At 45.5% G+C, this 16310-nt stretch overlaps 1 protein-coding gene across 4 annotated transcripts in view; it reads right to left on the bottom strand.

Annotated features, from left to right (window-relative positions):
- SYNE2 (spectrin repeat containing nuclear envelope protein 2) overlaps window positions 1–16310 on the bottom strand; it is a 225701-nt gene that overhangs the window by 118371 nt on the left and 91020 nt on the right. For all 4 annotated transcript variants that reach the window (XM_069949162.1, XM_069949164.1, XM_069949163.1 and 1 more), the window contains exons 38-43: window positions 16026–16150; window positions 15640–15940; window positions 11070–11234; window positions 6397–9270; window positions 5744–5833; window positions 1313–1473 (exon numbers count right to left, since the gene is read on the bottom strand). In XM_069949162.1, the coding sequence (XP_069805263.1) occupies window positions 1313–1473; window positions 5744–5833; window positions 6397–9270; window positions 11070–11234; window positions 15640–15940; window positions 16026–16150 (3716 nt within the window). The remainder of the gene's footprint in view (window positions 1–1312; window positions 1474–5743; window positions 5834–6396; window positions 9271–11069; window positions 11235–15639; window positions 15941–16025; window positions 16151–16310) is intronic.

Consider the following 16310-nt stretch of genomic DNA (forward strand, 5'->3'; position numbering starts at 1 on the left):
ATGTCACAAAACAGTCGGTGTCAGTGCAGTACCGGCCGGATGAACTTCATTTCTTTTTCAATGGGATGCGAGCACATTCTGGTATAGCAGCATCCCAATTCACTATAGCCGACAATGTTAAGTGCCTCCAGAGCCACACTTTACATTGTTTGCTTTGTCAGTTATTTGCCGCTTTTCAATAAATAGTGGTCGCACAAAACTGACATGTCAGTTTTCGGTGCGGCCGCAAAGAATTCGGGCCAGAGTGTATACAGAGCGTTTACATTCCAGCCAGGATTCCATAGTAATGAATGTGATAGGTTAATTCATTAAATAACGGCCGTGGTTGTAAACCTGAATTTATACATAGTACAATCTTGTTTCTCCCAAATGTATCTTCTGACTAGAGATGAGCGAATATACAGTAAGGATGAAGCGAAGCGCTTCTTCCCTATCTGTATTCCGCTCATCGGGGTGCGGCACTTTGAAGTGTGCTCTGCTCCGTGCCGCTCCTTCACAGGTGCTGGGAAAAAGATGGATCCCGTCCTGGGAATCTTCTCCCAGTTTCCCAGGATGGGATCCATCTTTTTTTCCAGCACCTGGGAAGGAGTGGTACGGAGCGGAGCACACTTCAGAGTGCCGCAGCCCGATGAGCGGAATACAGATAGAAACGAAGCGCTTCGCTTTGTCCTTACTGTTTATTTGCTCATCTCTACTCCTGACTTTTTGGGCCCTATGGCAGCTGCTATAGCTATAGTTCTGCTCATGGGTAAGGGTTGAGCCACTGGACCCTTAGCAATCCTGAGAATGGGCCAATGTCGGCCTTGGCTATTGGTTAAAAAGTGGCCAGGACTGCTAAAATGTTTCCTGTTTACGACATTCTGATAAATACCATTGATTTTATTTAGATGTTATTTGAAATCCCAATAAAAGCCCTGGACGACAATGTGAACAGACCTCTAACTTTAAAACTTGTAAATGTAATCTCATTGCGATGTACAAAGATGTACACAGGCGCATGAATTCTGCTCAACCTTATCATGAGCTGAAAGAGTTAAAAGCAAGTAAATGGAATATAAGAGAGCCACTTCCTCTTTTAGCCCCAATCATCCCAAAAAAATAATAATTCAGTCTCCGAGGAGGCAAAATTGTCTCCGCTGTCGGTGGTTATCTTTAGTTGTAGAATGTCACAAATGAGACAGTTTCATTATTCTGATAATGGTTCTGTGATTCACCCAGGGAATTTTGCGAGGAACTCTTTATGCAGATCTACCATGCCGAGCATTTAATATTTTTAACACAGGCATAGCTCAGCGGTGTGACCTGTACTTACCGTGTGTAGGAATTACAGTCCTGTAGAAGTGTCTGCGGTTGACCACTGGCCTCTCGCTGTCCTGCGTTCACTTCCTCTAATGCTTTTTTCCCAGCAGTTTTTTCCGAGCTGTCTGTCAGATCTACAGAGTGCTCTTTGTGAATACTTTCACCGTCTACGCTCTGTCATAAATTCAGAGGATTAAATAGCATTGATGAGGAATCGCTCAATAATACAAAAAGTAACTTTCTTACTAAAGTATATAACTATAACAACGGTGACAAACTGAATAAGACCCTTGGATCAAGCGTGGACTGGAGTACAAGAGGATCCCCCAGTGGGCCCAAGCTATTACACAGTCCAAGATGCTTAGTAAAAGTGTGCCGATCTCATCAATCATTGCTTGTTTACTAAGCCTGTTATATGGCTCCGTTATCATGTGACTAGGACTGCAGGAACAATTATCGGATTATTTGTGCGGCTCTTTGCTTTAATCATCCTTCAGCCATCCATCCTCTATTACATGGGGAGAAGTGTTAATGATGGCTAATAATTTTGAAGTCAACAGCCAAACTGGCTGGTCGCTGACCCAATATGTATATATCTGTGCTGCCAGTTTCTAGATCACAAGCAGCAGTGTATACTTACTATCCACGCTGCTTGTGATCCAGCATCTGGCTGTTCTACCCAGTTTCGGCTGCTGGCTGTATCTTCAGGCCATGCCTCCTCTGGCTGTCAGTTATTCTGGTGGTGGCAGCAAAGACCAGAGGACTGGAGAGCCTGATGCTGGATCACAAGCAGCGCGGTTGGTAAGTATGCACTGCACTGATGATGAAACTAACAGCACGGATGTATGCATATCCTTAAGGTCAGTTTCTTTATCGTTATCAGTAAAGATGAGCAAATTTACAGTATTAAAACAGCAAAGCGCTTCCTTAGCTCAGCAGTCGCCTGCTTTTAAATTCTGTGCCGCTCTGCTCTGAATGCCTGAAGAAGATGGATCCAGTCCTGGGAAACTTTTCCTAGTTTCCTATTACTGGATCCAGCTCTTCGAGGCACAATAATGTCACATCCTTTATAGGACCAGTTTGTTATGTTCACTTATGCTTGAAAAAAGGCTGCAGGTGGAGCAGAAATGTTGCATCGGTATTTTTGTATATGTAGTAAAACACCGTTTGGAAGTTCACCGTTCTGGAGTGCTGTGGCTTTTTCTATTGGTTTAGCTATTAAGAAGGTTTTAATCAAGCCCCCAACTGCTGGCACCAAGTGTTGCAGTGCCCTGTGCTTGTGGACATTATAACAATATATATATTGTTTTGCTTGCGGTCACAAGAGTCTGGCTCCGTCTTTCCCACGGCTGCTGCGCGGCTGCCGGGGGTGTCGCGTCTTACCCCCGGCAGCGCGCGCATCCCAGAACTCCCTGCGCGCCTTGGGCCCTGACTTCCGGTTTCTGGCGCGCAGGGAGTTCTGGGATGCGCGCGCTGCCGGGGATAAGACGCGACACCCCCGGCAGCCGCGCAACAGCCGGGGACAGATCGAAGGAGTGAGGATCAACGTGGGAGCGCGATGTCAGGTGAGTTAAGTTTTGTTTTTTTATCAGCCTGTACGGGTGGGGGGAAAGGAGGGGCGATCTATGAGGGTGGGGGGAAAGAGGGGGCCATCTATGAGGGTGGGGGGAAAGGGGGGCATCTATGAGGGTGGGGGGAAAGGAGGGGGGCATCTATGAGGGTGGGGGGAAAGGAGGGGGGCATCTATGAGGGTGGGGGGGAAGGAGGGGGGCATCTATGAGGGTGGGGGGGAAGGAGGGGGGCATTTATGAGGGTGGGGGGGAAGGAGGGGGGCATTTATGAGGGTGGGGGGGAAGGAGGGGGGCATCTATGAGGGTGGGGGGGAAGAGGGGGGCATTTATGAGGGTGGGGGGAAGGAGGGGGGCATCTATGAGGGTGGGGGGGAAGGAGGGGGGCATCTATGAGGGTGGGGGGAAAGGAGGGGGGCATCTATGAGGGTGGGGGGAAAGGGGGGCATCTATGAGGGTGGGGGGAAAGGAGGGGGGCATCTATGAGGGTGGGGGGGAAGAGGGGGGCATTTATGAGGGTGGGGGGAAAGAGGGGGGCCATCTATGAGGGTGGGGGAAAGGAGGGGGCCATCTATGAGGGTGGGGGGAAAGAGGAGCCATCTATGAGGGTGGGGGGAAAGAGGAGCCATCTATGAGGGTGGGGGAAAAGAGGGGCCATCTATGAGGGTGGGGGGAAAGAGGGGCCATCTATGAGGGTGGGGGGGGGGGAAAGGGGACCATCTATAAGGGAGGGAGGAAGGGGACCATCTATAAAGGGGGGGAAAGGGGACCATCTATAAGGGAGGGGGGGGGGGAAAGGGGACCATCTATAAGGGAGGGGGGGAAAGGGAACCATCTATAAGGGAGGGGGGGAAAGGGGACCATCTATAAGGGAGGGGGGGGGGGGGGAGGGGACCATCTATAAGGGAGGGGGGGGGGGAAGGGGACCATCTATAAGGGAGGGGGGGGAAGGGGACCATCTATAAGGGAGGGGGGGGAAGGGGACCATCTATAAGGGAGGGTGGGGGGAGAGGGGGCCATCTATAAGGGAGGGTGGGGGGAGAGGGGACCATCCATAAGGGAGGGGGTAGAGGGCGCCATCTATAAGGGAGGGGGTAGAGGGGGCCATCTATAAGGGAGGGGGTAGAGGGGGCCATCTATAAGGGAGGGGGTAGAGGGGGCCATCTATTTGGGGGGGGGCAACATAGGGGGAGAGGGAATACACAGAGGGGGGCATATATTATTAGGAGGTCACATAGAGTCAGGGCTACCCACTAAATGAGGGTGTAAAGGGGACAGTACAGATGTGCAGTGTGTAGAGAGATGGAGATGGTGTCAGAGTGTGGAGCCTAATATGTCTGTCTGGCAGATTCTGTGGATTCGTGGCTCGGAGAAGTTCTCATAACGGCCCAGGACAGATGGAGAAGAAGATGAAAAGGAAAGAACTCCGATCAGAAAAGACGTCTCCTGTGAGTCACCTGATATAACTGCACAGTAATGTATATGGTGTATAGAGCCTGTGTAGAGCTGGGGCCACCTCTATATGACTGGATGAGGTGATTTAGTATACTGGATTTGGTCAGTAACAATATGGTGGTGATGGTAGTGGTTGTGGTGTGGCAGTAATGTTTCCTCCCTATATACTGGTATTACTGGTAATATTGGTCTCAGTATACAGGATTTGGTCGGTAACAGTATGGCGGTAATAGGTAATATCTGTCTTGGTGTGTGTGTGTGTGTGTGTGTGTGTGTGTGTATATATATATATATATATATATATACATACAGTGGTACCTTGGTTTAAGAGTAACTTCGTTTAAGAGCGTTTTGGTTTAAGAGCTCACAGTTTTTCAAAATTGTGACTTGGTTTAAGAGCATTGCTTTGGTTTAAGAACTTCCTGTATTGGGTGGGAGCGCGAGTGGAGAAGGGGCATGGCCTGCATAGCGGGGTCTACAGCACTGTACTCTAAACACCTACCAAATCATAGCAGATCCCCTTCAGGCTGGGGCTTACATCAGGGGACAGGACTGTGGGGGGGGGGGGGGTAATCTCTCCATAGCTGTAACCCCTCTCTCCCCGGACAGAGAGTGCTGCATGTATGTGCCCACATCTGCCCTGCTCATTCCTTCCTGCTCCCTGCAGTCTCTGTCAGCCCTTGTGTTTCCCATCCTCTCCATTACTGTACAGTACAGAATAACACACACACAACAATAGCATCACTTGGTCGTGAAAGGAGGGGGGGGGGGGCTCAAGTTGGCATCTCGCACCAGGGCCCAGGAGACATTAGCTACGCCCCTGATTTAGGCCCAAACCTAAAATCATCGGTCACCCACCGCGCATTGCTGCGTGGAATAGTGATGCGCGGCGGGCGAATGACGATTCAAGAAACATACATCACCTAGCAGGGCTTCTCCTCTGCTCCGTCTTCATCCCGGTCCAACGTGCAGCAGCAGCTTCGGTGCCGCCTGACTGACCTGTCAGACCGCTCAGCCAATCACAGGCCGGGACCAAACGCGGGCAGTGATTGGCTGAGCGGTCTGACCGCTCAGTCAGGCCGCTCCGGAGTTGATGCTGCGAGCGGGACCAGGATGAAGACGGAGCGGTAGAGAAGCCCTGTTAGGTAATATATGCTGCAAGTGCTGCAAGGACATCGGTAATAAATTACCATTGGGCCGTGGAATAGGCTCAGTAAATGAGCGTTGATCTAGCAGAACGGCGCTCGTTTACATTATTGATCGGCCCGTGGAATAGGGCCCTAACACTTGATACTGGAGAAAAATGTTCTGGATGCCCAGACAGATACACGAAAGGTACTATGTGTCTCATTGACTGTGAATTGCAGCTGACAGATTCACTTTAGCGCTACATCTTTGCACACTTCAATACTAATTCTTACCTCTGCACTTTGACTCTTTGTGTCTCTCTTTTTCATGGATGTTATGGGCTCTTTTCCCGCTTTGCTTTCTACTGATTGTTTTCCCGCTAACTATTTTGAGAGAAAAAAAAAGAGATAAGAATACATAAAATGTTGAATGGCAATAACCATGTGATCACAATCTATTATTTGTAAAGTCCCTATTACACCAAACGATTATTGGCCGTACTGGGCTGATTACCAGCCGTTATGGACAGTCACTCCGTGTTATAGAAGTGGTGCGGCTGCTGAGTCTCGGCTTCCTACCCGCTGACCGCTCATCCTTTTGGGAGGAGGATCGGCAGAGCCTCTCACCACTGGGCAGTGCAGCTGATTATTCAGTGACGTCTGTAAACATCGCTAGCGCTTATGAATGAAGGACGCAATTTTTTGTATTGATGTGTGAATATTTAAATGAGCAATTGAGTTCACTATACTGCACTTGAAAATGGCGGTTACCCCGCCGAAACGTCGTGTTTTGCTGTGTTGCACTTTGTGAATGTATTGAAATTGGAAATAAACCGTCACGTTTTTTCACTCTATTGTTGTGCTGCAGATCATCGTTTACTCTATCTATCTATTTTAAAAAATAAAAATAAAAAGACAACAAAAAAGCCTCTTCAGCCTGATATTACCTTTTTCTTCTTTTTGCTTTTTGCCGATTTCTTTTCCTTTCCATTCTCTGTGCCAGTAGGCTTTAGTGTAGATTGATCTTTGGGTTTCTCTGTGGTCTGTAGGGTAAGTTTATCTTTAGGTTGTACTGGAGTTTGATAGCTTTCTGCTGTTGGTAGTCCTACAGCTTCCAGTGCTGGTTCTACTCGAGAGTCTTGTGCTAAATCTATAGCAAGCCTAACAGACCCATTTACTCTATTTTTAGCTGCATCTTCAATTGAATCCACCACTGGAGACTTCAAGGTAGGATCCACTGTAGGCAGCACATCAATGTCTATGGTGTTTGGCAACACAGCTTCTTCTGTAGGTGGCGTTAAAGGTTGCAATAGAGTTTCTTCTTGAGATTGCAGTAAAGATTCTACTCCAGGAAGTAACAATGAAGATCCTAGCACTGATGCCTCTACTGAATGCTGCACTGATGTCTCTACTGAATGCTGCACTGATGTCTCTACTATAGGCTGCACTGATGGCTCTACTGAATAGTGCACTGATGTCTCAACTGTAGGCTGCACTGGTGTCTCTACTGTAGGCTGCACATATGTCTCTACTGTATGCTGCACTGATGTCTCTACTGTAGGCTGCACTGATGTCTCTGCTGTAGGCTGCACTGGTGTCTCTACTGTAGGCTGCACTGATGTCTCTACTGTAGGCTGCACTGATGTCTCTGCTGTAGGCTGCACTGGTGTCTCTACTGTAGGCTGCACTGGTGTCTCTACTGTAGGCTGCACATATGTCTCTACTGTATGCTGCACTGATGTCTCTACTGTAGGCTGCACATATGTCTCTACTGTATGCTGCACATATGTCTCTACTGTAGGCTGCACTGATGTCTCTGCTGTAGGCTGCACTGGTGTCTCTACTGTAGGCTGCACTGATGTCTCTACTGTAGGCTGCACTGATGTCTCTGCTGTAGGCTGCACTGGTGTCTCTACTGTAGGCTGCACTGGTGTCTCTACTGTAGGCTGCACATATGTCTCTACTGTATGCTGCACTGATGTCTCTACTGTAGGCTGCACATATGTCTCTACTGTATGCTGCACATATGTCTCTACTGTATGCTGCACTGATGTCTCTACTGTAGGCTGCACTGATGTCTCTGCTGTAGGCTGCACTGGTGTCTCTACTGTAGGCTGCACTGGTGTCTCTACTGTATGCTGCACATATGTCTCTACTGTATGCTGCACTGATGTCTCTACTGTAGGCTGCACTGATGTCTCTGCTGTAGGCTGCACTGGTGTCTCTACTGTAGGCTGCACATATGTCTCTACTGTAGGCTGCACATATGTCTCTACTGTAGGCTGCACTGGTGTCTCTACTGTATGCTGCACTGATGTCTCTACTGTAGGCTGCACATATGTCTCTACTGTATGCTGCACATATGTCTCTACTGTAGGCTGCACTGGTGTCTCTACTGTAGGCTGCACTGGTGTCTCTACTGTAGGCTGCACTGATGGCTCTACGATAAGCTGTTCTAATAGTTCTCCTGTAGGCTGCACTGATTGCTCTATATCAGGATGTTCTAATAGTTCTTCTGTAGGTTGCACCAGTGGTTCTACTCTAGGCTGCACTAATGGTTCTACTGCTGACTGTACAATTGGTTCTACAGTAGGCTGCACTGATGGATCAACTGAAGGCTGTACCAATAGTTGTTCTGTAGGCTGCTCTAATGGTTCTAGTCTTGGCTGCTCTGCTGGTTCTACTGTCAACTTCTCAGGTGGCTCTACTGTTGGTTGCTGTGATGGTCCTATCTTCAGCTGCTCTGAGGGTTCTACCGTTGGCTGCTCTGGTAGTTTTACTGTCAGTTGTTCGGGTGGTTCTACTGCTGGCTTTATCGGCTTTTCTACAGTAAACTGCACTATAGTAGACTGCCTTGATGGTCCTTTTGTTGGCTGCACTGATGCTTCTTCTGTCAGCTTCTCAGGAGGTTCTACTTTCAATTGCTTAGATGTTTCTACCATTAGCTGCACTGATTGTTCTCCTGTAAACTGGACAAACAGGTCTTCTGTAGGTTGCCCTGATGGTTCAGCAGGATGCTGCATAAATAGTTCTGCTATCGGCTGCGCTGGTGGTTCTCTAGTCAGCGGCACACATTGTTTTACTGTAGACTTCCCAGATAGTTTTCCTGTATCCTGCAATGTTGGTTCTACTGTAAGATGCCCTGATGATTTTCTTGTAGTTTGGTCTGATAGTTTCAGAGCAGTTTGTTTTGAAGGCACAAGTGCAGGTTGTGTAGACAGTCCTATCTCTTCAGGATGCTTTGAAGGTTCCATAGTTGGCTGTGCCGGAGTTTTCATTGTAAGCGCTAGGGAATCTTCCCTTCTAGTCTGCACTGAAGGCTCTAAAGCAGACTCCATTGTAGAACGCCCAATAGGTTCCTGGGCAGACTGTGCTGAGGCTTCCCCTGGTGCTATCAATTCCACTGTTTGCACTAAATGATCTGTCCTATCCTGCAGTAAAACATCCACCACAGGTTGGACTGTAGTTTGCTCAGGAGTTTGAACTACAGACGAGACTGTGGCCTTTGCCAAGTAGTCCTCTTTAACTTTTATTGTAGTTTCCTGTGACATTTCCTCAGTTGATCGGTGACGCTCTGACTTTTTCTTGGACCCTTTCTTAGTCTTCTTCCCCTTCGGTTTCTCAACTATGGGAGGCTGCTCTATCACTAGCGCCTGATAATCTATCCGTTCTAAGCATCCTCTTATTTTGCTCCGATGCATGTCCATCGCCACTTGGACTCTTGTGATTGCCTCTGAAGATGACGTCAGCTTTATATTTTCTGCTAGTTGAGACACCTGATCTAGATCGCTCTGCAAACCTTCATATTGATCACGTAATGCCTAAAACACAGAAAGTATAGGGAAAAAAACTGAATGACATAAACAAGATAATAATGTAAAATAAAAAAGTGTACTGCTTTGACTTAAAGTTTTTTTTTTATTTTTTAATACTTAGTATAGGCCAACTAATCAGTGTGTATTGACTTCCTACACTCAACTGTCTGGCAGAAGCATTTCTCTGGCATGCACACAAGCAGTTGTCTCTGCTCAATGTGTAGTAGTGTCACCAATCATTGCAGTGCAGCTCCCATTGAATTCAAGGTGAAGGTTTTGTTTTAGGTCAATCATGAAATGGCCACAATACAACTGAAATGTGTTAACACAGTATTAGACTATGTTCACACAGTTTTTTGAGACATAAAATTTTATGGTCGCAATTTATACATCTGTATAAAGAGGTGCACGCAGTGGCATAGCTACCATGGAGGCAGACCACACAGCTGCTATGGGGCCGCTTTGAGGGCTGAAGCGCACTCTGAGAGCTGCTGCATCCCGGGGGAGGAAGGGACTTGAGGTGGTGCTAATGTGTTAAACTGTGGCGTTGGGGGGTGGGGGGCTGTGCTGTGAGAGCTGCAAAGACCTGATTTGCATGAAAAGTAAAAATAAAACATAAAACAAAGGAAATGCCCCCTGCCCCCCCCCCCCCAAAAAAAAAAAAAATGATATAAATAAACAGAAAATAAATACATAAAACAAAATATTACATTCTGTAAGGAAATAAAAACATTTCTTGAAAATGTGTGGTTCACTTTGCTTTTAAATGCAAGAGTTTTTATGTACCTGAAAATAAATGGTGTGGGCATAGCCTAAAAAAACATGGCTCATTATTAAGGAAAAAGCACCACTCTTGTCTGAATGTTGTTTCACAGCTCATTTCCACTTAATTCAATGGAGCTGCATTGTAATACTACACACAACCTGAGGCCAGGGGTAGTGCTGTGCATTGTGTGCACAGTCAATTTTGTGCGGCTGGTATTCAATGAATAGGGGCAGCACAAAGCTGACATGTCAGTTTTTTCTGCAGCCACATGGAATCCCAGCCAGAGTGTATACAGAGTGTGTACACTCCAGCTGGGATTCCATAGTAATTAAAGGGATCAGCCACTGTCATTAAACAACGGCCGTTGTTTAATAAAACTTTATGTTGTGTGAACGTGGCCTTTGGTGTTAAACAAAGGAAATAATGAGGGTGCCATTTCTCTTTAAATTATTTGCAGAATATAAAGTCGCAATAAAAGCTAAAAAATGTCTAAAAAAAGTGACAACTGCAAAAGATGAAACAAATGGAGAACTAAAGAAAAGAGGAATATTATGAAGAAATAAAAACAGCATAAAAAGTTTTTAAAAAGGGATGAACAGTGCCAAGAAAACAAAGTGACTTAAGTGAAGGGGAAGGAAACAGGAGTGAAGATAAAAAGTAGTAAAAGAGGGAACGCTGAGGAGCTTCGATTTACATAGAAGAGAGCAGCATTAATATGTCAGGGTCCAGCTGAAAAGCAGAAGAGGATAACTGCTCCATTTGAGGTAGAATTTGGACAGATTGGCTGCTCCCATATCCTTTCTCAGAAGTATCAGACATTAGAATTTCCCTTTGTGACTTTCTTATAAGCTTTTTACCTGAGGAGAAATGACCCGAGTTGCATTGCAAAAGGGCTACTCGGATACAAAAAAAAATTAACTACCCCTGTTTCAAGACAATTTTCTCCCTGAATAAAGTGTATTTCAAAGGTTACATATCCAGGAGCCTTCCTAATTGAGCAATGTTCTATTGAGGACTGTATTATCACAGACAATTGCACCTGTAATTTCTGTCTCTTCAGCTCGCACGGTACGTTCTCCCGTGATGAGCGGCTAAAATTAAGAAGCTCCTCATAAAAACTTGTCATTTTGTCATTCAGGGCATCGGAGAGACTTTCATAATGCCGGTGTCCTTCAAGGCGCCTTTCCAGTATCTGCATTGTCTCCTATAAATAAGAAGAAGGGATAAGTGACTATATGTATTCTATAGGAGTCTGGGATTATGTATGCCTCTAACACAAAACCATACGAAAATCCCCTTCTCTTTGCTGCAATCACATCTTACTAAACTGTACATGCATCACTAGTAAATATAACTTCTTGACTTTTTGTCTTCTGGTGTCAAGTTGTGTCAAGTTCTATCTGGTCATTCCTTGGTTAAAGGGGTATTCCAGTGACTTAAAATGCGTTTTTTTTTTGTTTTTTTTTAAATAAAGCTATATAAAATGTCAATTATTTTTTAATTTTTACATTTTACAGTGATTGGTAGCAGAAAGGGGGTGACATGGCCACCCTACTGCCATCAATGGCCCTGTTGGGAACTGCAGGGCTGTTCAAGCCCTGATCCTGACATACTTACATACTGCTGCCACTGATTGCTATTCTAATGCATATTTGCATTCGAATAGACTATTCACTTGGGGAATCTGTGTCTCTAGAGCTGCAGCCAAAGCAAAGTGTAGTAGTCTGTCAATCCCTGCTTACTCTGCTACAAGCTGCTATGGCTGCAGCCTTTCTGAAACAGACAGCTTCCCCAAGTGTAATGTAAGGGTAACATGCTTTAGAATAGCTAGTGTAAAACTGTGTCCGGACCAGGGCTTGTGCAGCCCTGCAGTTCCTGATGCAAAATTCTTTAAGTTTTATCACAAAGTTATACAACTCTACAAAAGACACGTAAAAATAAATATTTATTTATTCGACAAAAAAAACCTTAAAGGATACATTTATATTACTTATATATTAACAGCATATTCTGCAGCGCTGAACAGAAATCAGACCCTTTCTTTAGTAGGGTTACACTCAAATTCTGTACAATTTTAGAGTGTGGGAGAAACCCAGCACCCCAGCTTTACAAGTCAACAGTGCTAACCACTGGCCCATCTACAGAACCTTCTATTGATTTCCCTTCATTACTTTCATACTGCATGAGTTATGAATCATTGGGTTGGTGCCTGGCGGCAGCTCCCGGCCCCACCAGCCTTCATTGATCTCTTCCAGTTTGGTTATAGGGAAAGTTCTACCTAAGCCAGGTCAGCAAAGCAGGCAGAAGCAACCTATCCTGATGATTTGTGACTCAATCAGCATGAAAGCAATGGCAGGTTTCCTTTAAGGTGGCCCATATAGTGCCAAAATAATACAATCATACAGTGTACAAATAACAAGGATATCCCTGTGAGGTCAATAAACAAGGGAATAAAAAAGATCCTGTGATGTTAACTATAAATAGTTTTTGGGCAGAACATTTACATGTTCCACGTACCCAGGTTATCAGGGCCAGTGATGCCCCCTTTAGTAATGACAGGTTACAGACCCCTAATGATGGCCCCTAGATGCTCTTTAGGGAATGCACACCACTAAGATGGTATATTACAAATAATGGAAACTAGAGCCAGAATGTTGTACCAACATCTTTACCAAAAAGGGAAAGTAAATGTAATGTCTATTCTATTTCCTTTTACTGTACTATGAGATTGAATAGTCTAGTGCCCCCTGTTATCAGGCTAAATGTAGAGTTATGTACTGTGATTACTGGGTGTATGTGAGTGACCCCAGTGCTCAATGCAATGATTGGCATACATGGAGGAAAGTAAGTAGGTGATAGAGCTCAGATAGGGTACTCTATTTCCCACAACCCCACAGCAGCCACATAGGCTGAATTTCTAAAACCTATACATTAACCCTTTGAGGACCAGGCCCAAAATGACCCAGCGGACCGCGCCAATTTTCATTTTTGCGCTTTCAATTTTTCCACCTACCCCTTCTAAGAGCTCTAGCAATTTCATTTTTCTATCTACAGGGCCATGTAAGGGCTTGTTTGTTACAGGAATAGTTGTACTTTGTCTTTCATTCTACCATAACATGTATGACAGAAGCCTCAAAAATATTATTTATGCAAATATAAATTGGTGAAATTGGAAAAAAGAATGCAAAATGGTAACGTTTGAGGGGTTCCTGTGTCTACGTAATGCACTATATGGTAAAAGCTACATGATACCATTATTCTATAGGCCAGCCCGAACACAACCACATGCAGGTTTACACAAATTCTCTTGTGTTATATATATATTTTTTATGAAATCCTTTTGTTTTTGCAATTAATTATTAATAAAATGGGTCTATTGTGACACTTATAACAGTTTTTCACCTATGGGACTGAATGGGGTGTCTTTTTTGCGCCATGATCTCTAGTTTTTATTTATACCATATTTGTGTAGATCAGACATTTTGATCACTTTTTATAAATTTTTTCGTTTACGCCGTTCACTATATGGGATGGCGATTGTTATATTTTAATAGCTTGGACAATTACGCACGCTACGGTATATAATATGTTTGTTTATACAATTATTTTTATATATTTTATTTATATTATGGGATGGGGGTGATTTTAAGTTTTATTGGGGGAGGGGCTTTGGGGTATTGTAAAAAACATTTTTACTTTCTTTTTTTTTACACACTTTAAGTCCCCCTGGGGGACTTTTACATGCAATCATCAGAATGCATACACTGATCATTGCTATGTCATAGGCATAGCATTGATCAGTATAATAGGCGCTCTCTTATTGAGCCTGCCTGTGGCAGACTTAATGAGCAGATCACCGATCAGACCGCACAGAGGAAGGTAAGAGACCTCCAGTGGTCCGACACAGCGATCAGTGTGAGTGCAGGGGTCCTGATCGGTAAGTGACAGGAGCTGCCCCTGTGACTTACATTTAAACTTTGTGATCTCGTCGCTGCAGCCTGCCATTAACGGTGAAGGACTCCTGCTATGAAGCACGCTCCACTCCGAAGTGCGCTTCACAACACATGACGTACCTGTGCGCCCAGGGTCGTCTGGGGACAGTCATCCAAGGCGTGCAGGTACGTCCTTGGTTGTCTAGGGGTTAAGATTTTTCCCAACATAAAACTAACTTAGGATAGGGGAAAAGTACGAGATCGTGGAAGGTCAGACCTCTGTACCACCCAGTGATCTCCAGATCCGCCCCCGGCTCCTTTGTTTTAAATACAGCCACGGTTACAGTGTGTGACCCTTGACTCTAGACATTCTCTATGGAGCAACCAGAGAGACAAGTACAGCACTTGGCTCTTTCCAGTGGCTCCATAGAGAATGTATAGAGCTGTGGGGTCACATGCCGTACCCATGGCTGTATTCAAAACAAAGGAGCAGAGGGCCTATCTGGAAATGCCCCACAATCCTCTATCCCCTATCCAAAGGAGTTAGTTAGTTTTATGTTGGAATACCCCTTTAGGCTATGTTCACACTAAGTATGAGACCGTCCATTCCGTGACTTCCGGCACTTAAGTACCGGTCGGATGATTTTTCCGGCCGCAGGGTTCCGATGCAGGCGCATCAGCATGCGCCCGCATCAGAACCTCCCACAGCACACAATGAAGCAAGCGACCGGAGTCACTCGCTTCATTGTGTGAACTGACAGGGTTTCCTATGGCCGCAATTCACTGAATTGATGTGTATTCAGTGTATACGTTCTGGCCGGGATCCCATAGAAATGCAGGCAATGTTCCACACTGCATAAAGTACGGCCGTTGTTGCCGATGGCTGTGCCTGGTATTACAGCTGATTTACTTAAAGCGACTCTGTACGCAGAATCTGACCCCACAAACCTTCGGATAGCTGCTTTTAATCCAAGATCTGTCCTGGGGTCCGTTTGGCAGGTGATGCAGTTATTGTCCTAAAAAACCACTTTTAAACTTGCAGCCCGTGCCAAACAGGAGTATCTATGCCCTAACTTTGCACCACCCTCCATCCCTCCTCCCCACCCTCTCTATCATTAGGAATGCCACTGAAACATTTTTTCCATGCTGAACATTGCACAGGTTTCTTAACGATCCAGTCCATGTGCCGGGCTGACACAGGTGGGGAATAGGAGACAATCTGCCTGGAGCATTCCTAATGATGAGGAGGGCGGGAAGGAGGGACAGAGAGGCAGTGCCAGCCTAATGCATACACAATCTAAGCCCCAGCCGTTGGGCACGGGCTGCGAGTTTAAAAGTTGTTTTTTAGGACAATAACTGCATCACCTGCCAAACCAACCCCAGGACAGATCTTGGTTAAAAGCAGCTATCCGAAGTGGTTTGGGGGGGGGGGGGGGGTCAGATTGTGGGTACAGAGACGCTTTAAATAGGCCCAAGCTGCTGCACAAGACATGATCAAAACAGTATGTACAATGCACACTCGAGTAAATGCATATATAGTGGATGTGGAATATGTTGGAATAGCGAAGCCACTAAATGCTGTAAGTTAGACCCCAACCAATAATATATTGTAGTCCTGGAAAACCTCTTTAAAGACCAAATTCGACTAACCTTAAAACCAGTATAGACTAATCTCACCTGTAATTCCAACACAAATGTTTCCAGGACCAACTTGATTTCCAGCCATTGACCATAAAGTCCTTGACCGGGAGAGACATGAGACAACTGCTCTGAGTCCTCCAATATACCCATCATCTCCTGACTTTCGTGGAGAAGCTCCCTGAATGCGGCCAGCTGCCTCTCACTGTCCAGTACTCGAGGCTGAAGGTCGGGGCTAAGCTTTGCTCGTCTCTTTTGCAGCTCGGCCAGTCTCTGCCTCAGTGCTTCACTCTTTTCATCTCCCTGTGGTTCCTCCTGTGACTTTTCCTGAATGTCAGCTCTACAATATGGGATATAACAATGACTGTATTAGTATATGCAAGATATAGGTATCTTTACAACAGACAACAGTCTGAGTGTGTTACCTCTTGGGATCCACCACCAAAGTTGTGGTGGGACTTTGCGGTCTGTCATTTGGCAGGGCCTCAGGCTCTACCTCCATACCACAAGTCTCCACTTTCATCTGAACGTGAAGATCTCCATTTACAGGCTGGTAAGAATAGAAAGAGATGAAAAAGTCAGGCTTAAAAGTACTGAATAGTACCATGTGACAAGTATTATTTCTATTTTATGTGGACAAAACAAGCAGCAGTATTTCCCGGAAAGCAAATGAAAAGCTATGATTGTCCACTTTGCTGTCTACTAACAGT

Source organism: Dendropsophus ebraccatus, chromosome 13, assembly GCF_027789765.1.
Source record: "Dendropsophus ebraccatus isolate aDenEbr1 chromosome 13, aDenEbr1.pat, whole genome shotgun sequence".
Classification (NCBI taxonomy): Eukaryota; Metazoa; Chordata; class Amphibia; order Anura; family Hylidae; genus Dendropsophus; species Dendropsophus ebraccatus.